Raw genomic sequence first — 22439 nt, 5'->3', positions numbered from 1 at the left:
CCTTCGCCTGAGCTCAGACGCTTCATGAGAAACACATCTATCCATCCTTGAAAAAAAAGGTGATATGATACTGCTTTGGTAAAGAATACAGCAAACGTAAGCTTTCAGGAAAGCACGTAAATGGCCTGTAGAAACTATTGAAACATTGCCTTGCTGCTGCTGAGACAGCAGAAATGGGAGATGCTGTTTGCTAAGTATTGCAAAAGAGCCACCTTATTTTTTGGCAGACATTTAAAGATGGCTACAGGAGGCGAGCTGGGAATGTGGGCTCCTCCCTGACAACGCTCCCGCAAAAACGCAGCATCACACGGTGATGAGACCAGCTCGGAAACACCTCACTCCCCACTGCCTTCCTCTCCTCCAGATGAAGACCCCAAGCTCAGAAACCATCTCCCACGCCATGCACAGCACTCGCACAGCACTGCTGCTGCCAAACGGCAGGGACGCACACGGAAAAAAAGCTGGGATTACCAACAGCCTTTTTTGCAGTAAACCCAGATGGCAACCCCTGCCCTGCACAATGGGTGGGATTTTGCCAGCATCTCCGACAATGGGCTGCGGCAGGGATTTAGCTGGTGGGCAAGCTGGGAAGCAGCTAGAACGGTCTCGTTTCACGGCCGCCCCTTCAGGACAGGTGGGCTTTTCTGGAGAAGCGTGCAAGCAGCGTAGTAACCCATCTGGGGACCACGGGTCTGCATCGCCCACCTCCTGCACTGGCTCCCAGTAACAGCTGCACAGTCTCCAGGAATATTGTCAGGTCTGGGCTTTACCAATGAAACCAGAAACACAAGCGCAAACAGCTGGGATATATTTTATTTTTTTCAAAGGTCTAAGCCTCGTTTTGTGAGGCGTAAGGGAGGAATAATCCAGCAGTGGTGAAACATCCATCTCGTGCCACGTGGCATCGGTGTCAACAGCCAAGAACAGCTGCCGTAGCCCGGCTGCAGCCCCGTGGCGCTGGATGCAGCACCCAGGTGTTGGAAGGGGACACTGTCCAAACATTTGGGCTGTTCCTCTGCTTTTCCCCACACCATACGGGATGGTCTCTTTCCAACCCTTATAGCGAACCTCCATTTGCTTCCAGCCAAGGACAGGCTGAAGGCTTTGGTTTCGGCCCCTCCAGTGGGGTGTAGGCTGGGACCCAGCCACCAGCAGCCCTGGCTGGCTGTGGACAGGTCAGCTGCCTCCACGGGTTCCACCTTACAGCTACTTGGCTGGTATTATTCTGGAAATAACTTGCCCATCTGGTACATATGCAGCTTGTTAACCCTGCTCCTAGACACATGCCTGTAGCAGCACTCTATAAACAGCTCCTACCTCGGATGGACTCCAGCAGGACATATGGATGTATATGGCAACAACACCAACCATCACAGCATCAAAAAAGGCCAGTTCCTTCTTCCCACTAGTTTTGGCGGCAACAGCCCACTGGCGAGTGGTTGAGAAGTCCTGGAATTTATTTTTTGTATCCTGCTGACTGTGATCGTAAAGGAAACCACAGAAAATGCATCAATACATGGGTCCTGCATGATGCCAATGTGAAACAGGCAGATCTGGGTGCTCCGTTGTGCTTCCCATCCTCACTTGCCTTAAAATAGCGAAGCCAGCTGTGAGTAATCGGTCATCTCAGGCCCTCCTGGCTTGTCCCCCTTGAATTGGTGGGGGTTTTCTGGGAAACAAGCATTTACTGACCCACATTAGGGACAGAGCGCCCAGCCCCAATGGGAAGCAGGCACCCCGTGGCACCGATGCTGTTGCCTCCCACCATTTCAGCGAGCTCTGGGACAGGGGAGCCATCAGGACCACCTGGTGAACTGGTCTTTGCTAGGCGGAACACTTGCTCCAGCAAAACAAAAATAATGGTCATGGTATTTGGTCTGTCTTCACCCAGCAGCTGGCCTTGGTGTTGGCATCCCTAAGGCACCCAGCAGTAACAGCATCATGAAATGCTGGCTGAAATTCTGGCTTTTTGGAGCAAGGCGGTAATGGGTGAAAGTATCAGGAGCGGTTACTGCTTATGGATGTGTAAAATTAATTGTTTGAACAGCAGAGGAAGGTGGAAGCTGGCGTAAAAGGAAACATGGGACGCATCTCTGCTCTGCAAAGGACTGCCCCGCGGGGCCCTCGTTTGGAGGGACACTGTGGGGTTTGGGGGTTTGACCCCAGGGTGGGTTTGCACACGTGAGAACAGCCGCAGAACAGAGGAATTAATAAGTTAATAAATAGCAGCCGGGTATAGCTTCCCCGTGACCCAACGGCCAGCAGTAACGCCTGGTAACCTGCGCAGGGAAGAGCAGCGCAGCCACCACGCTGTCAGTGGCACAGACACAGCGCAGGCCGTGACCTCATATCTGATAATGATGAGGTCCTTCTACCCATTTTGCAGATGTATGCCAGCCCCAGAGAGCCCTTGTGACAGCCTGGCCCGTGTCCCTTTATTGACCGCAGCTGAGGAAGAGGGCTGCCCTGCCAGCGCCCAATGAACCCTCCTCATTCCTTCCCTGGCATCCTCTCCGCTCACCCCGTTGGCAGCCCAACACCTCCCCAGTGCATCCCACAGCTCCCAGGACCTCTTCTCTCCGCTGTCCTTTCTTTTGCAGAGCCTTGTACCTTGGCTTTCCAAAGGCAAGGGCTCCTGGCACCCATGGCGTTCAGCTGGGGTCCTGCCAGCATCCTGCAGCTCAGCATGAGGCAAGCAGTGACGTCCCCCGCCCCCACAGGCTGTGTCCTATCCAGTTAACGAGGCTGCCATCATCAGCTAGAAAGAAATATCACACTGATAAACCACACGCAGCTCATTAATTGCAAGTGAAATTTTAAAAAAGCAACTGATGAGATGATGACACTGTATTTTTCTTTGCGTTTGTTTCCGAGATAGTCAGTACATCTGAGGTCTCGAGTTGCAACCACAGGCGTAGGAAAGGATCGCTTCCCACCACGGCTACGCATCATTTGGATTGGAAGAAATGAGGGGCAAACCCCTTCCTCTCCTGGCAGGAGGAAGCACCATTAGCAGAGACACCAAAAAGGGAACGGCAGGCATTCCATAGTTGCATTCTCAGGGCTAGAGCCCACAGTAACAATACTATTTTGCTTTTACACGATGCCTTTCCCAAAACCATGGAGCATTTTGCAAAGCTATGTTATTGCTGCATGGAGGAGAAAAGCCGAGATGCCCCCAGCTGCCCCCGGGCAGAGAGCTTCTTGAGGAACACCAAAATTATGCTGTGGGCTTGTTCCACCTGCAGCAGATGGACACAAAAGAAAAAAGCCGACAAGATCCAGCCACATCAGGAGTTTGGCAGCTCACCGGGATGGGTCCAGCTCCTCCCCACTTGCTCAAGTGAGGGTGAACCTTGGAGTCTTTGCCCTCCCCAGGAGAGGTAATTGGGCAGGTGGCACATCCCCATCACACCTGGACAAACCTTAGGAGTGGCCACAGAGACAAGGCACAGGGGCCCATCCAAGCTGTCACTGCGGGGCTGGTGATGCCTGATAGGAAGCAGAGTGGCTCTGAGGGAGATGTCTCCAAGGATGCTCTTGCCATGGCCGCTGCAGTGCTGCGTTACAGAGCCCTGGCTGGGCCAGGCGTTTTGTCTGGGAGACACAGTTCATCTCAGCTTTTGGATGCTCACATGCTTCAGTGAAGTCCAGACATTGTTCTGAGAGCTGGGGGGTCATTTATCGTTTATTTAAGTTATTTTTCAAAAGGGCCAATTCAGGCAAGATGGTTTTAGCCAGAGCATATGCTCTACACCAAAACTTTTCTCAAAAAGCCAAACACGTTGCCTCTGGTTTTCCACCAGAAAAAGAGACAGTAGACAGGGAGCTATTTAAAGACGTGTAGAAACGCACCACTAGTCGAATGCCACCACTAGTCGAACCAACTTTACTTACTGGGGCTGGTGTTTACACTCTTCCACAGCCCCAGCTGAGAAACCTCTCAAATTTACCAGGCATGGAGAGTGCACTTTATTTATCAATGCCATTTTTTAGGGATCTCTTGATGAATTATTTTCAGGGTAATGAGCAGCACACGTTGCCCAGTGGGAGAAAGCATCCCACGCACGCACACTGCGCTCCTGCATCCCTCCCCATCCTCGCCCCCTCCCCCTGGCGTCCCCTAGCAATAAAGGGCAGTGAGGAGGAGGAGAAGCGGGAGGAAGAGCACCCCCAGCACGGCCAGGCAGGGGAAGGCGATGGGGTCGGCGGGGGTGACGCGCGTCCGTGTGGCCTGAAGAGTTCGGTCCCACTGGGTGAGGATGGCCTTTCTGGCCCCGCTCCACTTCCCCGGGCCCACCAGCCGAAACTGGTAGGGGCTGCAGGGGCCGAAGACAACCTTTAGGGCCAGCTGTGGGTCTGTCAGCAGGAGCTTCAGCATGTTGGGCTTCACGCCGATGGCAGAGGCCAACTCATCCATGTAAGAGATATAATCCGTCTGCAGCGTGGTGCTGTTCCTGTACCTTCAGGGGAGAGAGGAGGAGGGGGGAAAAAAGAGGGGCTGCTTTAGGTTTTCCCCCCTTTATTTGCTTATTTATTTAAGCACAGTGAAGGCAGAGTCTGTCCTCTGCCTTTGGTCCACCAAATCTGGGGACCAGAGCTGTCTGGGGGCCACAGCTGCAGGGGACATGCATCACTGCTACTGCTAGTGGAGGAAGTTGGCTCACAAGAAAATGTCGCGTTTTGAAACTTCCTACGATGCAACGGTTTTCCAAAAACAAAAAGAAAACATCGCTTGGGCCAGGTCCATCTTTCACTGATGATATTCATATTTTTAAATCATCGCTTCACCAGCATATCAGACAGACCCAGAGGGCAGGGAAAGCAAAGCACGGACTTCATGAAGCAAAAAAGTGTCACTTTGAAGAATAATGATGGAAATGTTCTATTTCTGTTGGGGCCTCACCCTGATAATGTGTGAACAAGAAGAGCTTTTTTGGCCTGATAACGCTCGGTGATGACAAATGAGCCTTTTCAGACAGGAAATCTTTCCATCATGAATTTTCCACCTAAACGTGCCTGATTTAGGCCTCCACAGTGCATTCAGCTCACTTGGGGCCGAGGCAATGGCAGGGCTCTTCTGCCAGCACAGGAGTCCCATGAGCTGCACTTACCACTTGAGCTTTTTCCCCATCTTGTCATCAATGTCATCCATCATCTCGCTGACCGGGGGGAGCGTGCACTGCCCTGGAAAGAAGACGAAGAGCATCAGCAAAGGGAGATGATGCCCAGGAGATCCCTCCTGCAGCAGGTGGAGTTTGCAGGGATGAGATGAGTCCTTGGGTGCCTCTCTTCCCTTTGGTATCAAAATCTGGGCTTGGGTGTGGATGTGACAACACTGGTTCCCCTGTCCTTAAAGTTGTGTAGTGATGCCCAAGAGGCTCTTCTCCCCCTTGCAGTCCCACCACAGGGACCTCATTGCTATCTGCAGCGGGTTGAAAAGTGACCTTCTCCCACAGTGCAAGGCACTTTGTCACATGGAGAACCCATTACTATTACTGGTAATAATACCATTACTGGTATTTCTGGCCAAATCCCGTTGTGTTCCTCAGCACTCAGGCACTGCCCTGATTTTCAGTTTCAGCCTGCACATTGCTGCTGGGAAAGGCTACTTCCCATGAACAGAAAATAGCCCTTCACCCAACACTTGCCCAACCACCTACCCTGAAACACCTTGACTGCCCAGCGGCACTGGAGGTCTGCTGTTGGGATGATGGGTCCAAGGGACTGGACCAGCCCAATGACTGCGATGGTTGGCTTCTCGAGCCGAGGAGGGAGAATGCCTTTGTAGAGGGTGACCTGATTGTCCCTGCATTTGATGATGGAATCATCCTCCATGAAAGGATAGGAGTAACTGTAACCAGTGGCAAAGACAACCACATCGACGTCATCCTGCACAGTCCCATCTTGAAACAAGACGGATGTCTCTCTGAACTCCTTCACATTTGGCTTCATCACCACCACGCCGCAGGCAATGCGGCTCGGGAGGTCGTCGTTGAACACTGGCTCCTTACGGGAGGTTCTGCAAGGGCAAATATAGTGGGGCTGTCACAGAGGCAGCTTCTGCTGCTGGCCCAGGGTAGGCATGGTCCAGCCCCATCCAAAACCAGCACCCCTGGGAGGTTTGGGGGTGGATGGCCCCGTGTGTACCTGTCCAGTGGCATGAGGCCGAAGTTCTCGTGCTTGAAGAACCGGTTCATGCCTCTCACGTACAGCCAGTCACTGATCGCCCTTGGAAGGATGTTCCCCAGCCAGGTCCGGAAACGAGTGATGACCAGCATGTCCCAGGGGTAGCCGTTGTCCCAGACACGACTCATCACCCAGGACCCGCTTCGGGAGCTCAGGTAGACCTGGGGGGACAGCAAGGAAGGCGTGTGCTGCCCCCATGATGGCTGCAAGCCCCCAGGGCTGTCTCATGTAGGCAGTGGCAAGTGCTTGAGCAGATGGGGAACCCCCCTTCCCCAGTGGCTCTGGTGTAGGCCCTTATACCTGTGACGCCACGGTGCTGAGCTCCACGGCAATGTCACAGCCAGAGTTGCCCAAGCCTATCACCAGCACCTTCTTCCCTCTGAACTTCTCTGGCTCCTTGTACTCTCGGCTGTGGAAGTAGCAGCCTTTAAACTTGTGTATTCCTGAGAAGAGAACAGAAAGGGTCATACTTCCCCCCAGGAATGAAAAGGAGATACTCCGCTGGCCTTGGGACCTCCCCTTCCCACAGATGCTGCTGGAGCATCTGTTTGACCGTTCGTCACAGGATGCCTCCTGTACACAGAGGGATGCTGCAAACCCATAGTCGGATGGGGTTTGTTTCTGGCTTCATTCAATATTTAAAGAGAAAGAGTGTGCAAGCACAGAATACCTTTGCATGGTATTTCTGTACCCCAAAAAGGTACTACTGCAACCCCAACATTGCCCCAAGGCACCTGGACGGCCACACACCATCCCCTTAGTGTGGCTTTACATTCTTGTGGTAGTGAGCCACCGGGAAGCAGCATTCATTTTTAGAAGAGAAGGTGGCAAAGGACCTGAGGGGAGTTCTCAAGACCCATCGATGCCTCAAGCCCGTGTCCTCCAAACAGACCCCCAGCACCAACTATTTCTTGCTAGAGAGAAAGGTTTTCCCAGTAAAGTGTCTGTACACAGAGAGGCAAAGGCTGTCAGGTAACGTGCAGGACATTTGTACTAGAAATCATGTGAAAATGACAAAAAAAAAAAAGTGTTTTACAAAGTCCTTTTATGAAAAATCTTCTGTTAAAAGAAACAGCCTAAAATAGGTTTTGGGTTTTTTTTTTTTTTTTTTTTTCTGGGAAAGATTAGCATTTTCCCTGCTTTGATATAGTCTGGATGCTGAGTCTTTTTTTTTCTTTAAAAAAAAAAAAAAAAAGAAAGTTTTGATTTGCTGAACAGACCCCCATCCCCCAAAATATTGCTCCCCTTTTAACACCAAAAAGGCATCTTTTTGGAGGGAAGAACCTTGTGATAGAAGGTATTTGCCTGGCTGTGTCCCAGCGGATGAATTCCACACCTGCGGCTTACCTGGGAATTGAGCCAGGGGGAGGTTTGGGTAGACATGATGCCCAGAGCAAACCATAACAGCATCAAAAACCGCCGTCTCTTCCTTCCCGTCTCTCCGGGTCACCACCTCCCATTGCCCCGTCACAGAAAAGTCTGGGCGTTTTTTAACCTTGGTGACCAGGGTCTTAAAGGAAACAAAAGAAAGATCCATGGGTGTCCGCGTAACGGAACGAGAGGTTTAGGGAGTCAGTGGGATTCAGAGGCCCCAGGGAACCCAGGGATGTTTGTTTGCCCCTGCAATTTCACACCGGCAGCTCTGGGAAGTGCACAAAGATGGGACCTCACAAGACCTGCCTTAACAAAACCATGAGGTTTTTCCCCCCCCGCCCCGGAATATTTTCTCCCAGGATTTTCCTCGCGGCAGGGAGACCCAGGTACAGAGGCAATATCCCTCCTTCACAGGTCCCCCTGCTACTCACTCCCCCTTCTCCATGCCAGGCTTTTTACCTTGAACCGTATGTGCCGGAGCAGGTCAAAGTGCTCGGCGTACTTGCAGATGTAGTGCTGGAGCCTGGCGTTGTGCATGTAGTTGGGGTGGTCGTCAGGGAAGGGGAAGTCGGAGTAACACATCATCTCTTTGCAGGAGTTGGTGAAGACGGTGCGGTAGATGCTGGCTCTGCCTTCCTCTGCCTGGTCCTGGAGGGAGAGGAGTGCAGACATGTCCCATTAGGGAGGACATGGCCCCCTGCCTGTCCTGGAGCCCTGCACTGGTTCCTCCAGATACCATCACCCCCAGGCCTCTACCTGCAGGGCTGGAGGCAGAGAAAAACAGCAAAGCCATCAAGTGCAATAATCAAATAACCCCTGATGAGCACAGAAGTGTCCTAACAGGCCAGGAGGAGGGTCTGCATCACCCTATGCATTTAGGAGCCGGTTACACGTGCATCTGCCAGGGAAAGTGGAAACCTCAGGGGAAGGGAGCACTGTGGAAGGACCATGCCAGAGCCTCTCCACTGCACATGCAGAAAGCATCAGGAGGTCTGGCGTGACTCATAGCTACACTCATGCATGTGGACATGGGCAAAATATCACAGGAGACAAGTAACGTGGGACCTCCCAGTGCCCAGATTCCTCCTGGTCTGCCTGTAAATCTTCCAAAATGCCTCAGGCGTGCCTGGACATTACTCCTTTGTGCACGTGGTCTTGGCAATTGCACAAGCAAAAGGCAGAAGCCCAGCTGGGCACGTTTGCTTTGGCGCAGTGTCTTGGCTACCCATGCTTTGTGCAACCGTGGGGCAGGTCTGGCCTCGGACGTGGCTGGAGGCTTGTCCCTACCACCCAGCAATGCCCGTGCCAGCTGGCCAGAGTCCCACTGACATCTAGCAGGGCAGGACATGAGGGATCTGCCAAAATCCCCAAGAACACCATGCATGCAGTGGGGCCTGGGCTGGCTTGGTCCCGTCCTGCCCAAAACGGCCAGCCCCACACATCACCCTGTCCCCATCATGGGGACACCTGCTATGTCTGCCTTGACACTTGGCACTTAACAGCATGAAACACAGGTTTCCCTTCCCTGGCGGCTTTGATGCTAGGACAGAGCTGGGAAAAAATGCAGCGGGGGTTCTGCATTGGAAAATTCATATTTGAGTTGGCCAAAAAATTACCAACTTATAATAAAAGAAAAAAAAAATGACCAAAAACCCAAATTGGAAATAACAGAGAAGGAGACAAAGTGGTTTTGACTTTTCTCCTCAGTGGTGATATTGTGTTCTGAAATTCTCCGTTATAAATATCAAAAAGTATTGCCAAACTTTCTGGAGGAATTCGCTGGACCCCTCCCCAGAAAAGACCGAAAACATGTGGTCCTTGTTTTAGATGAGTCGAACGTTTCAGATCACCCACGACAAGTTTTCTGCCCTCCCCTCTGCTCCAGGGTTTAACTCACACGGGCTCAATTCCTTTCCCTACTGGCACCCTGAGCCACTCCTGCAACCACGATCCCACCCCAAATCAATCCCTTGTCCCCAGCCTGCCAGCGGGTGGGCACGTGGCACAAGGGGGCTCTGGGTCTCACCTTCTAAGTATTCATTTGGGTTCCTTTTTGGCTCCATGGTGCACGGACACTATGTAAAAGCTACATGGAGAGCTACCCGGGAGTGTCCCTGAGGCGGGGTGACAGCTGGCTGCCCTGCAGGGAGGCTCTTGCGGGGCCTGAAGATCTGCATTTCAGAGCCGTCCCTATCTCCATGGGCTTTGAAGGAAATGGGGGCATGTCCTCGGAGCAGCCCCGGGGGGGTTTGCAGCCCCTTAGCTGGGGAGAAGCTGGCAGCTCCCCCCATCCCCAAAGGCAAGGGGCTGGCAGTTCAGAGGGGACTTGGCTCAGCAAGCCAAGGGAGGGCCAGGCTGTCCCCAGGGTGAGGGAGGGGGCCTGGAGACCTCTATTGGACCAGCCAAGCCCTCCCACGTGCACCCATCAGAGCAGAGCAAGAGGGTGCAGGCACATGGGATGCAGCCCCCCAGCCCTGAGGACACAAAGTTTCCCCAGCCAGCTCTGAAACCAGGCAGCCAAAGTCACTCACCGTGTAGTACCAGAGCCCCCCGACGTTCTCACTCTGCTCGAAGCAGGTGGGCTCCAGCCCCTCTTCCAGGCAGCACTTGGTGGCCGCCAGTCCACTGACGCCCGCGCCCACCACCGCCACACGCCGCACCATGCTGTCCTGCCTGGAGGAGAAGGTGGCTGTGGTGGAGCCGAGACCGGGAGGACACGCTCCCCCACGTGGGTCCGCAGCCCCAGGCAATGCCCTGTGGAATCAGGGTACCTCCTCCCCAGCACAACTGCCCCAGCTCCTTAAACAAGCCCGGGGGGTTTTGTCTCCCATCCTTGCTCACCTGCTTCCCGTGCAGCCCCCAGGTAGGAGTTTTGGGCAGGGTGGAAGGGCTTTCCTGGGTAGCCGGGGTCTCCCTGATGGAGAGGAACGGCAGCTGAGGAGGAGCTCCCCGAAAGAGTCAAGCTCTTTTATGCAGCATCGCACGGGAGGCAGGGCCAGAGCTGAGGGGCTGTTTCCATGAGTGACTTGCGCTTGTTTGGACTTTAGCAAGCCCGGAGCTGTAACGTGAGGAGGAGCTGTGGGCGCAGAGCTCCTAAATTAGGAAATAAAGCATTGGACTGAAATGATTGTGAGATAGAGGCCAGGGTCACCGAGCAGCGGCAGCCACCTCCAGCCCGTGGGGCGAGCACTCTCAGGTGCCTGCACCGTGCCCCCCCACTCCAAAATGGTATGACAGTGCCCATGTCATCAAGAAAAGCAGGTAGGACCAGGCTGCCCAACTCACCCCATCCTTCCACCCCAGCGCTGCAGTTATTCCCCTGCAAAGAGGGCAGCTGGCAGTGGCACCACGGGGACAAGGCACCCCAGCGTCAGGCAGGTTCCTGTCCAAAATTTCTGACCACTTTACCCACTTCTAATAAGTGGGGCAAGAGTGTTCCAGAGGACATCCGTGGGGAAGGACAAAGAGCAGGCAAGTGCGGAGGAGTCCGTTGGCAAATCCCAATCCATCTTGGCGCTCTTCATCTAAGTCTCTTTGTGTGAGTTCATCCATCAAACCCCTGCCTCCAGACGGGTCCCGGGGGAGAACCGTTCAGCTGGGAGTACACCCGCTTGAAAGCTGCTGGCGCCTCTAAAGCTGCCTAAGCTGGGCTGTTCATTCATCCTAAACTGACTTGAAATAAAATAAAGCAGAGGATGCCAGAAAAATGATTGAACAATCAAAGTGAAAAAGAATGAAAGCGTTAATTTTGCCACTCCCTGCCAAATTGGTTGGGCTTTCAAGGGAATGGCTTTGGAGACATGATTAAGTTGACTTAATACAAACGAACTGCCAAGCTGGCTCTATGGATTCCCAGACTAGAGGAGGTGCGGATCCTCTCCTGCAGGACACAACCTGGAGGAGGAGGAGGAGGAGACTTCTCCGAATTAAAACACTTGTCAGAAAATGCCACCCAGGAGCACTGCACGGCAAGAGCACGTGCCTGCTCCTGGCCCTGGCCCTGGCATAGGGTAGGAAAGGTCAATCCAAGGCAGAAGGAGGGGAACAAAGGTAGAGTCAATCATTTACCTGGAGTGACACAGCTGTTAAACATCCAAAAGGGGAAAAGGCCATGGACATCTTAACTAATTATATCCCAGCTGCCATTTTCCTCAAAAGGAAAAAAAAAAAAATAAAAATTTTTTGATCCCCCCCCCCCCCCCAAAAAAAAGGGAAGAACTGCAGGTGTGAATAGGCAAGGAAAAGGAGAAAGTTTGGGTCTTTTCCCCCCTGGAAAAAAATCAAAATCAAAAGCTTCAACATTTCTAATGGCACTAGAAGTAGTTCTGCCCAACATCTGCAAACTCCTGTTTGACTCTTTATCATGTGTTATGGGAAAGTGAGAGCAGAAGAGGGCTCCTAACATCCAAAAGAGCACGAACAGTCAGGAAAAAGCAGTGGCACCTGCAAAAACCTGCCACCTTCCAGCTCGAAGCTGCCTCGCACCGGTGGCACGGCTGAGGCTGGAGATGGCTTCCTGCAATGCTCAGAGGGGGTTACAGCACAGCAACGGGAATCCTACGGGGGACAACCTGCAGGGACAGGAGCTGCGATCCCAGCCCCACGCACAGCTGGTGAGATTGCAGCTGTTTGTCCTGGCTGCCATCAGGGCGCCGGCACCAAGGGACACACGTGTATTCATTAACCAAGGGCAGTGGTGGGTAGGGGTCACTGGCCACCACAGCCAGTCCCCACGCAGCCACCCTCAACTCTCCCACTGGTAGAGGCGGCAAAGCAGAAGGTGAAAAATCCTCCATTTCTGACCCCTTTGCTTTGAAGGCTCCCCGAGACAGCAGCCGGAAGGATGCTCGGCACAGACCCCGGCTGCAAGGCTGGACGGCAGCTTGCCCACGAGCCACACGGCTCCTGCTTCAGACAGACCAGGCTCTGTGGCACTGGATGCAGCACAACCCCCACGGCAAGAGCCAGATGCTTCCCCACGGAGCATTTCAGCTGGGAAGAGGAAGATCCCTTAAGTGTATGGAGGGGGAATAAACCCCTGCGCAGCACCTTGATGGCAACAGTCAGGCCAGGGCCAGCTGGGCACCCGCCAGGAGCAGCCTTCAGCCCCATGGGGGGGGACATCCCCGGGGACTCCTCTGATCTCTGTCGGAGCATGCTGCCCAGCATGACCGCAGAGCCACAGCTGGGCTCCCGACTCCATTAGCAGCCAGGGATGAACCAAACTTGCCGGAGGCGCCGCTGGCCCGGCTGGGGAGTGTCGGAGCCCCACGCCCCACGGGCGCCCACGACTCCCCTGGGGCCAGCGATCCTCCTCTCCCCCCGCATCCCTCGGGCTCTGCTCAACCCTTTGATGCGCAGCTTACATTGTTCAACCATCTTTGAAGTGTGAAATGAGAAACACCCCGCGCTGGGCCGGGCAGAGCCCTCCGGAGCAGCCAGCAGCACTGCGGCAGCCGCGGGACAATAAATCAGCAGCCGGAGCTACAAAAAGCCAGGCAGTAAACAAGAGCATGCACATCCCATTTGCTCTCCACTAATTGTGTCGGAGTGCTTCCCAGGCTGGTTCTTGTTTTTTCTTGAACACAGCTAAAGATACATTTTTCATTTGCTTTTCCCCACCCTTCTTCCTCATTTTTGTTTGCGAGCAAAATCCTTCCAGGAAATGGCTGCAGGACTCTTCCCATTAGATTCGGGGCTGAGGGATGGAGCACCCCAAGGGAGGCACAGCATCAACACCTTGTGATGGGGGAGCAAATGCAACAGGGTCTTCTTACTCTCCTTAACCCTCCTGTCGGTCCTGAAAATTGGTTTTGCTGTTCCCTAGGGAGCTGTTGTGATCCACAGCCTTTCAGGCATCGCTTGCCTTCAGCTTCACGGCTCACTCACCACAGTCACCTTTCCAGACAAGGACAAACCAACCGAAAACTCACAATGTCTCCCCATGAAATCTTTTATTTCAAAGACATCTCTCCTCTAAACCCTTTCCCCCTACCCTACCACCCAGCCTTGGAGCTTGGTGTCCTGCAGACCTACAGCCCATCTCCATGCCTTCTCTGGGATTCATCCTCAGGCAGAGCCTCTCTCTGTCCTCCCTCCTTTTTTTTCCCTGCCCATGTGCTGTTTTCCAGTGGTGCTGTCTGGGGACAGGCAGGATCCTTAGAGCACCCAGAAACTCCTGAGAGCATCAGGTAACACCCCACAGGAAGCCACTGCCACCCCCGTTGCAGCATAAGCCACTCAAAGGTACCTGGCTTTCGGGATATCACATGGGATTGTCCTTTTCTTGGGCAATCACCTGGAACGCAGGCACCCAGGTGTTTACCCAGCTTCTGCTCCATTCCAAGCCTTACACAACCTCGCGGGGGCAGAGGCCCACAAGGACACATGTGCCAAATGCCTCCACCACAACCCAGGTGAAGCGTCGCTCCAGCTGGTCCTACGCAGCTCTTGCCATGCAGAGGGGCACTGCCACACTCGCAGCAATTGCTGCAGCTCATCTGGGGCCAGAGCTGCTACAGACATGGACAACCCATGGGGTCTGCTCCCAAACATGGGAATCATAGAATGGTTTGGGTTGGAAAAGACCTTAAAGATCACCCAGTTCCAACCCCCTGCCCTGGGCAGGGACACCTCCCACCAGACCAGGCTGCTCAAAGCCCCATCCAGCCTGGCCTTGAACACCTCCAGGGATGGGGCAGCCACAGCTTCTCTGGGCAACCTGTTCCAGTGCCTCACCACCCTCACAGGAAAGAATTTCTTCCTAATATCTAATCTAAATCTCCCCTCCTTCAGTTTAAAACCGTTACCCCTTGTCCTATCATTACACTCCCTGATCCAGAGTCCCTCCCCATCTCTCCTGTAGCCCCCTTTAGGGACGGGAAGGGGCTCTAAGGTCCCTCTGGAGCCTTCTCTTCTCCAGGCTGAACAACCCCAACTCTCTCAGCCTGTCCTCACAGCAGAGGGGCCCCAGCCCTCTGATCACCTTTGTGGCCTCCTCTGAACCTGTTCCAACAGGTTCATGTCCTTCTTGTGCTGAGGACTCCTAAGCTGGACACAGTACTCCCAAGGGTTTTCTTTCCCCTCAAGAAAATCCCTGCTCCGGCTGCTTCTCCTACCCCTGCCCTGCTAGTATTTTGGCAGGGACCTCCCTAGGGTCCCTGGCTGGAGGATGGCTGTCTTCCATCACAAACGTGCAAGCCTTGCTTGGAGCCCCAAGTCTTGGTGAGGTCCCAGACTGGGATTGCAAGTTTTCAGCTGTTTTTCTGCACACCCCCACCAGAGGAGGAACAACACAGCCTTTGTTCAGCGAACAGGACACCAGCGGCTCAAATCTTAGCACAAAACTGCTCCGGGGTGCTTTGTGACCACACCTGCCTGGAACAGGTTTTGTGGATTTAACGATCATGTAACTCCTGCTAATTAACTGGGCTTTCCCTTTTGTCCTCGAGTGAGAGGTACCCAGCAGAAGGTATTGAGTTTAACCACCCTGGAGCAGGAATGCGGCGACTACCAGGAGAGCAAACCTCCATGGGCAAACACAAGACCTTACTTCATGCCTTCGAGCCCCCATGGCATGGAAGAGTTGACTTGCAAGTTGCCATCTACAGGGTGAACCACCGCATTTTTCTTAGGTGCCTCATGGAAAGACAAGGATCCCCTCCTTGCTTCAGTGGAGAAATTTGCCAGAGGTTTAGGATGTTCTGTGGGATGAAGGCTGCAAAACAAGGAAGGTTAATCAAGCCCAGCACCTCCAGTGCTGCATTTCCACCTGGGCAGTTCTTGTCCCATCTCCTCCAGTGAGGATCACAAGATCCAGGGTGCAGGTTGGAGTTTGCGAGCCCTGCCCATGATGCTGCTATGGCTGAGGGCTGGCAGGATGCTCAGGAGCCAGAGGAGATGGGCTCTTAAAGGCTGCACATCTTCACCGCTAGCCTGGCTGCTTCCTCCAAGGTGAAGCAGGAGCAAAATGTCCACCCAGATCCTCATGCATGGCACAAGCTCCTTTTTCTTTTTGCAGGCCAGTGCTGTTCCCCAGGAGCAGGGAATCAAGTTACCTCATTTCAGTTTTAGTGCTCGTAATTGCCGGTTACAAGAAACCCACCTAAAGAAGACAATGTCCCTTCTCTCTGAAAGGCTGCTCCAACCCCGAGGAGGTGCTCAGGGGAAGGTCATTGACTGCAGCAGCCCAGCTCCGCAGCACCCACCCGAGCTGCAGAGGGGGAGGATTTTTACTGACTTCTCCTCCCTGTGCACAGATTTGTTGTGGACACGGTCATTCATGAGGGACGCCAAGGGAGAAGTCACGCAAACCCTCCTAGAAGCGTCCAGCTTGCAGTGGCCCACCTGCAGGGCGGGAAGGAGAGCAGAGGGATGAGGGTGGGATCACATCCCAGTTCCCCGCAACCTGGGGACAGACCGAGTGCGGAGGTCCCAACTCACCATCGGGAACCCTAGAGGGGTGTTCCCCACTGCGAGAGCTCCTGACCGAGCTGGGGAAAACGCTTAGCAGCCTCGAGAGCTGCTTGGAGCAGGAGCCAGGGAAAGCAGGCTGCCTTAAAAATCAACCCACAAGTCTTAATCTTGGCCAGGCAGGTAATTAGAGCTTTGTTTGCAGGTGGTTTTGAACTCAAAAAGGGGAAGGAGAGAGCTTCAAACCATAGAAAACAGCTCTGGGGTGAGGCAGCCTGCTGCCTCAAGCTTCAGGGGCTAAGCTGTTAAATAAAGAATATCAGTTTTCTTTACAATGTAGATTTCTAGCCTTCATGCCTATGGTAAAGAGGAAGGAAAAAAAAAGGAAAAAAAAAAAAAAAAGGGAAACGTGACCCTCCTACAACTTAAAAGCCTGAAGTTCATCTCTAGCTCCCTCCTGTGACTCCTGTACACAGGCTGCTCTAAGCCTGGCTTGAATAAAGCCTTACTAAGAAGTATCCTACTGTCACTGTGGGAATATTTATAGCTCCCAGTCATATACTGGAAATACTTAATACACTTATAAACTAAAACGCATCCAGATGCTTAAACGGGCACTGGCATTGCATACACGATCCAGTTTGTCTGATTTCTGTGCCAGGCAACCTGGGAAAAACTCTGATTCGAGAGGTGAAGTCCTGATGCCTTTTCCATTCAAAGTCAGGGTCTATCACACAAAAGCCTACCTTGCATCCCAGTTTTCACATCCACACTCGCATTCCATCTGGCTCTGCCCTTTCAGGATGCCAAACCACCACTGCGCCAGGGAAGGCACCCCGAGGAGCTGCCCCAGCCTGAATTCTAGCCTATATTTTATTTGCCCTGTTGGTTGCTTTCTCTACATTGTATTTGGTCACGTACTCCTGTGACTCTGTGAGCTGTGTTATGTATTTATATGTTTTATAACTTCCTCATATTACACATTCAAAAGCAATATCCCTACCGCTAAGATGTCTTTATGTTTGTATCGCTTATTCTGCTCACCTTTGCACCCACAACCTGTCTACACTTCCCATGCCCCATTCCCAGACAGTCATCGCGATTACATTGAAGTGAAAGCACCAAATTCCTCATGGTACAAAGCAAAAGGCTTTGACCAGCAAGGCGTCCAACACAGCCCCCTTGTTCTTTGGCACCTGCACTTCAATGTGGCTATGTCCTTCTGCCCTCTTTTTCTCGATACCAGCCCCAATCCTCACAAAATAATTTGAATGTCTGAGGTGTGTAAGAATAAGGGAGAGTCTCTCAAATGTAGAGGAGAAGGAGAAGATGGGGAGGGACTCTTTATCAGGGAATGGAGTGATAGGACGAGGAGTAACGGTTTTAAACTGAAAGAGGGGAGGTTTAGATTGGATATCAGGAAGCAATTCTTTCCTGTGAGGGTGGTGAGGCACTGGAAGAGGTTGCCCAGAGAAGCTGTGGCTGCCCCATCCCTGGAGGTGTTCAAGGCCAGGCTGGATGGGGCTTGGAGCAGCCTGGTCTGGTGGGAGGTGTCCCTGCCCAGGGCAGGGGGTTGGAACTGGGTGATCTTTAAGGTCCCTTCCAACCGGAACCATTCTATGATTCTATGACTCTCTACTGCGCATCTACTGAGTAGGAGCTGGCAGCTTTTGCGTGGAGAGGACTTCTGGCAGACCTCCATGCACTCCTAAGCCCCTTGCAGTCTAGGATGCTGGAGAAGAAAACCATCTCCACATGGCTGTTCATCACTGGGGCTGTTCCCCTGTGGCTTTCTGCCCCAGGAGCTCCCCTGTACCCAGATGGATGAGCAATTCTGTTGGCTAACCCCATCCCCAAACCCTGGATTAGCATGGAAGGAAATCAGTACCACTAATGTCCTTTCCCATTGTTTTCTTGCCATTGCTCCGCCTGTTGTGCAACGCTTGCAGAAATAACCTCGGAACAGTCTCTGGCCTTTTAGCTGTAGGGATATTGCTAAATCATATTATTCTTGCTGTCATACTAGAAAAAGAATTATCCACTTCAATACAACCATTAACCATAATTAGTGCTCAGCTGCACAGACAATCTGGAACAGGGGGATCTGATCTTCTGCTACCAGTCAATAAATCTCTCCAAGTGCACAGGGAGCAGTCAGCAAAGTGAGCAATCGCTCATTTCTGCTCCTGTAACTACTTTTAAATGCCCCAGCAAACAAGCTTGCAAAGAATATTTTCCCCATTTTTCTGTACCAGCTTCTGCATCAGTTTCTGTTCACAGCCAATGTCTCCTGCCCTTTAGGTTTCCCTGGATCACCAGCCAGGCCCGTAGGAAGCCCTGACAAGATGCAACCGTAAGATATTTAGGTATGCGGGGCAGAAAAGCCCCCAGTCTCATACCAGGCTGCTCCTGGACTAAACCCTACCTGCTGGGCAGGTGTAACGTGAGGCCCGACACACGGAGTTTGTGCTGGGCGTCACCAGGCTGCTGCAGCATCTTCTGCTCCCAGGGCTGCTGTCTTCCCAGCAGACTCTTTATAATCTCTGGTTCCTCAGCATTTGGCCAAAAAAAACCCCAAAAATTAAAAAAAAATATCTCAAAAAGCCCCATCTGAAGCCTTTCACGACATTACAAGACATTGCTCATGCTGCTGGCTCCGAGCACTTGGATCTCCCATGGAGCCTGCTGCTCCCAGCCCTGCAGGTTGGCTACATGACAACACTATCTCCTCCCGCAAGGTGACAGGGCTGTACTCTGCAGGGGTTTTAAGGAGATGATGTTGCCTCTAGGCCCAAGTTCATATGCATTAAGATATCCAGTAACTTACCTGCTGAATTTTTAAGTCTGCCCTTGGACTCTGAAAGAGCCTGGAGCCCCCCACAAGCGATGCAGGAGTTGCTATTTATGGCTCGCTCTTCTCACACCTGCTCTGCCTGGGTCAGTCCAGGGACAAGAAACAGGACAGCAAGGTTTGCTGGTTGCTTTCCCGGCTTTTTGTTGTGTCCGCAGGCACTCAGGCTCAGCCAGGACAGCCCTGGAGCCCACAGCCCACCCTAGCAGGAATCTTCACAGTACCATCCAGTCCGAATTTAATTAAAATCCCAGCTCACTTCCCCTGGCTTGGGGAAGCATCCTACCTACAGAGAGAGAAAAAAAAAAGAAAAAGAACGTAATACCATTAGGAAGGGTGCCAAAACCAGACCCTTTCCTACTCAAAATTCAATACAGACAAAGTCTTGCAAAAATGCTTAGGAAAAGAGTGAGTGCTTGAGGCTGAGCTTAAATAGGACTCCTGTGCCCACGGCTGTGGGTGTGTGGGTGGGGGTCCCAGGTGAAGCTACTTGGGCCAGTTAAAGCCCATTAGTGCCCTCAGGGCCCCAAGACTGAAGCTAACGAGGCCATTTCCTCCCTTGGGCTTAATCTTGGTGCAGGTTAAACAGCAGGTGAGAAGGATTTTGGTGAAATTAATCCAGCTCCTGTCCAAAATAGCCCAGATGCAGCAACAGATGCTTACAGCAGGAAGGGTTAACAGCCCCAGACTGGTTTCAGTGTGGATACGGCCAGTTCTCTGGCCCCAGGCTCGCAGGGCACAGTGGTCCAGGGCATGTCTAGGCTCTCCAGTGCCCACAGCCATGATGCTGAGCGAGCCCAGAGCTGTGGGGTCCAGACTGTGGGGAAGCCTGACAGCTCTGCCCCAAATCCCACCCCACGGGCACCAAGCACGGGTGGGTGGAAAGTGCATGGATGGTATCCCTGCCTTTCCCCTCCTTCTTTCACCTGCAGGCACTGAGCACCCTGCTCCCCGCTTGGTGCCACGGTCTGGGTACCAGCTCCTCTGGCAGCGCCCACAACCAGACCCCCACCGGTACATCAGCATCCCACTCCAACACACGTGGGGGCATCCGATGGTACCCAACTCATAGAATCATAGAATGGTTCAGGTTGGAAGGGACCTTACAGGTCATCTAGTTCCAACACCTCCCACCAGATCAGGCTGCTCAAAGCCCCATCCAGCCTGGCCTTGAACACCTCCAGGGATGGGGCATCTGCTACCTGAAATAAAAGCCCCCAAAACTAAAAGTAGTTTAGAGAGGAGGTATTGTTTTATTCGACATTGGGTGCTAGGGGGAAAAACCCCCAAATCTAGCACACCGTACCGGGGATATTCACCCATAATTTATACACAAAATATTCACATAATTCCGCCTACCTAATACATAACTCCTCCTAGGGTTACATGTTCATTAGGATGACCGAATAGTCTTTTTGCACATGCGTATCAAATTTTGCTGTGTCGGCAAAACACTTCTGCACAAGAGTGAGTGTCTCAGTGGTCGTTTGGGTAAGGAGACCCTTCCTCACATTATCCTTTTAAGGTATTGACTCATCTCAGGACAGTAAAAGTTTGCCGTCAGTTCGCCAACTTCTTGAAGATAATAAGGATGTTCTTTGAAGTAGCCGTAACTCTGTCCTAATTGGTATAGGAGTACATACTTGATGTATAGAAGAACTTTGAAGTGATTAACTGCTTCTGGTTGTCCCTCGTTATCACTACCTGTAACATGAGCTCAGTGACTAACTTTTTTACACCGTAAGAAAGTCAGTAATTAGCTATTTTCTCACACAGTAAGAAGGTTAGTAAGAAACAATTATTTTAGAAACAAAGCAGAGGTCTGTCTTTGGTAACACATCCACAGCTTCCCTGGGCAACCTGTTCCAGTGCCTCACCACCCTCACAGGAAAGAATTTCTTCCTAATATCCAATCTAAATCTCCCCTCCTTCAGTTTAAAACCGTTACCCCTCGTCCTATTGCGTCGCTCCCTGATCCAGAGTCCCTCCCCATCCTTCCTGTAGCCCCCTTCAGGTACTGGAAGGCTGCTGCAAGGTCTCCCTGGAGCCTTCTCTTCTCCAGGCTGAACACCCCCAACTCTCTCAGCCTGTCCTCACAGCAGAGGGGCTCCAGCCCTCTGAGCATCTTCGTGGCCTCCTCTGGACCTGTTCCAACACGGTTTGCTCTTCAGCCTCCCCTGGCTCCGGGGCTGAGCCCCGCGGGGACCGGGCTGGAACTTGCGGCGTCGCGGCAGACGCGGTCTCTCGGGTCCCCCTGTGGGACGCGGGGGACCCGCTCCGCCACCCCGGGATGGGGATTTTAACAAAGGTGGCCGTGGTCCAGCACGGAGCCGCCGTGCCCGGGCTTGTGCCGAAGCACCGTCCCGCTCCCAGCCTGGCTGCGCACCTGAGCCCCTCATCCCCTAAACTGGGGGGCAACCCCACGTCCCCCTGGGTGGCGGCATCACTCCAATCCCGCCACCTTCACAGAAGCAGAGCGAAAGCGCTGAGATTTAAGCCCCTGTTTAAGCGCAGGGATGCTCTTTATAATTAACCGCCGATGCCGCAGCAACAGGGCTCTGCTTCACCTCTGCTGTTGGGAACAGCCTGTGCAAAACCTCGCAGCCCTGGCTTGGAGCAGCCCTCCAGCTTACCTGCTGCCCTGGGGCTGGGAAGACGTCCCATCAGCCACCCACTCTTACCTGCTCCCCCCCTCGCAGCCTTGGCCTTCAAAAACCTACCCACGTAGGTTTGGCAATGCTCCGGCTCATGCTTCGGGGACGCGAGATGGCAGCTGCTCTGCTGCACATCACCCGCTCCCACCCAGAAAACTCCTTCTAAAAGTCAGGTCCTCACCTCCGAAGGATGATGGTGTCTCTGGACAGTGGCTCATTGTTCCCTCTTCGTAATATGATGAATGCAGGTTTGTAAAAACACCGCAGTCCTTGTAGAGTAGCTCCATCCCACCCCAGGAAAAAACTCCTCATCGGCTCAAACTGCCTGTAAAGTCCTGAGTTTTTGCTCCAGCAGAGGGTGTCTCTTTCCCTTGCACCATGCTATGATTTTGCAGCCCTGGTCAGCCACTGAAGGCATTGCCAGGCTCAGCCTTTCCCGGAAAACACTCGGGGGCGCATCAGCAAGGATTTGTCACGGTGCCTGGCACCTGGGGACAAAGAGACAAAAAGATGGCACGGCCCTGCCAGCCCTCACCCTCGGGGCTGCTTGGATGCACACAAGCTCCAAGGCAGGGGAAGAAATCTCAAAGAGATGTTTCTGGGCTGATTAAAGCTAATTAGCTCAAATGATGCCTCTGAAGGGAAACGTTTCTTATTTTGGTTCCCGCTGACTTGGCCCAAGCCTGGTTTTCATAAGGCCAGTAACTGCAAACAGATAGGGCCCTTTCATTGGAAACAGGCAGCGCAGGATATAATTAAAGAAGTATGCACTGGCATCTCAAAGAACCGTTTTCAATTACTGCTATTTCAAGAGGATTAAGGGGAAATATTTTAAACAAGACCACTGCAAAAATAGATTTTGTTTGTCATTAGCTTTGAAATAATATTTGACTTAAGGGCTGAAATTTCCATATGCCCGATCTGTCTCTGGCGGCACTTTCCCCAAGGGCTGGGAAGAG

The 22439-nt window shown here is 52.7% G+C and overlaps 1 protein-coding gene across 1 annotated transcript; it reads right to left on the bottom strand.

Annotated features, from left to right (window-relative positions):
- Window positions 1-2832: 2832 nt before the first annotated feature.
- Window positions 2833-10576, bottom strand: LOC128914286 (flavin-containing monooxygenase 3-like). The gene is made up of 9 exons (XM_054213071.1): window positions 10405-10576; window positions 10095-10236; window positions 8023-8211; window positions 7537-7699; window positions 6490-6632; window positions 6151-6350; window positions 5664-6022; window positions 5115-5187; window positions 2833-4463 (listed from the first exon to the last, which is right to left on the bottom strand). The coding sequence occupies exons 2-9, from the start codon at window positions 10224-10226 to the stop codon at window positions 4124-4126; spliced, it is 1599 nt and encodes a 532-aa protein (XP_054069046.1). The 5' UTR covers window positions 10227-10236; window positions 10405-10576; the 3' UTR covers window positions 2833-4123.
- Window positions 10577-22439: the final 11863 nt, after the last annotated feature.

Source organism: Rissa tridactyla, chromosome 8 (assembly GCF_028500815.1).
Source record: "Rissa tridactyla isolate bRisTri1 chromosome 8, bRisTri1.patW.cur.20221130, whole genome shotgun sequence".
NCBI lineage: Eukaryota > Metazoa > Chordata > Aves > Charadriiformes > Laridae > Rissa > Rissa tridactyla.
The sequence above is the reverse complement of the archived record's forward strand: the minus strand, read 5'-3'. Positions and strand labels throughout refer to the sequence as shown.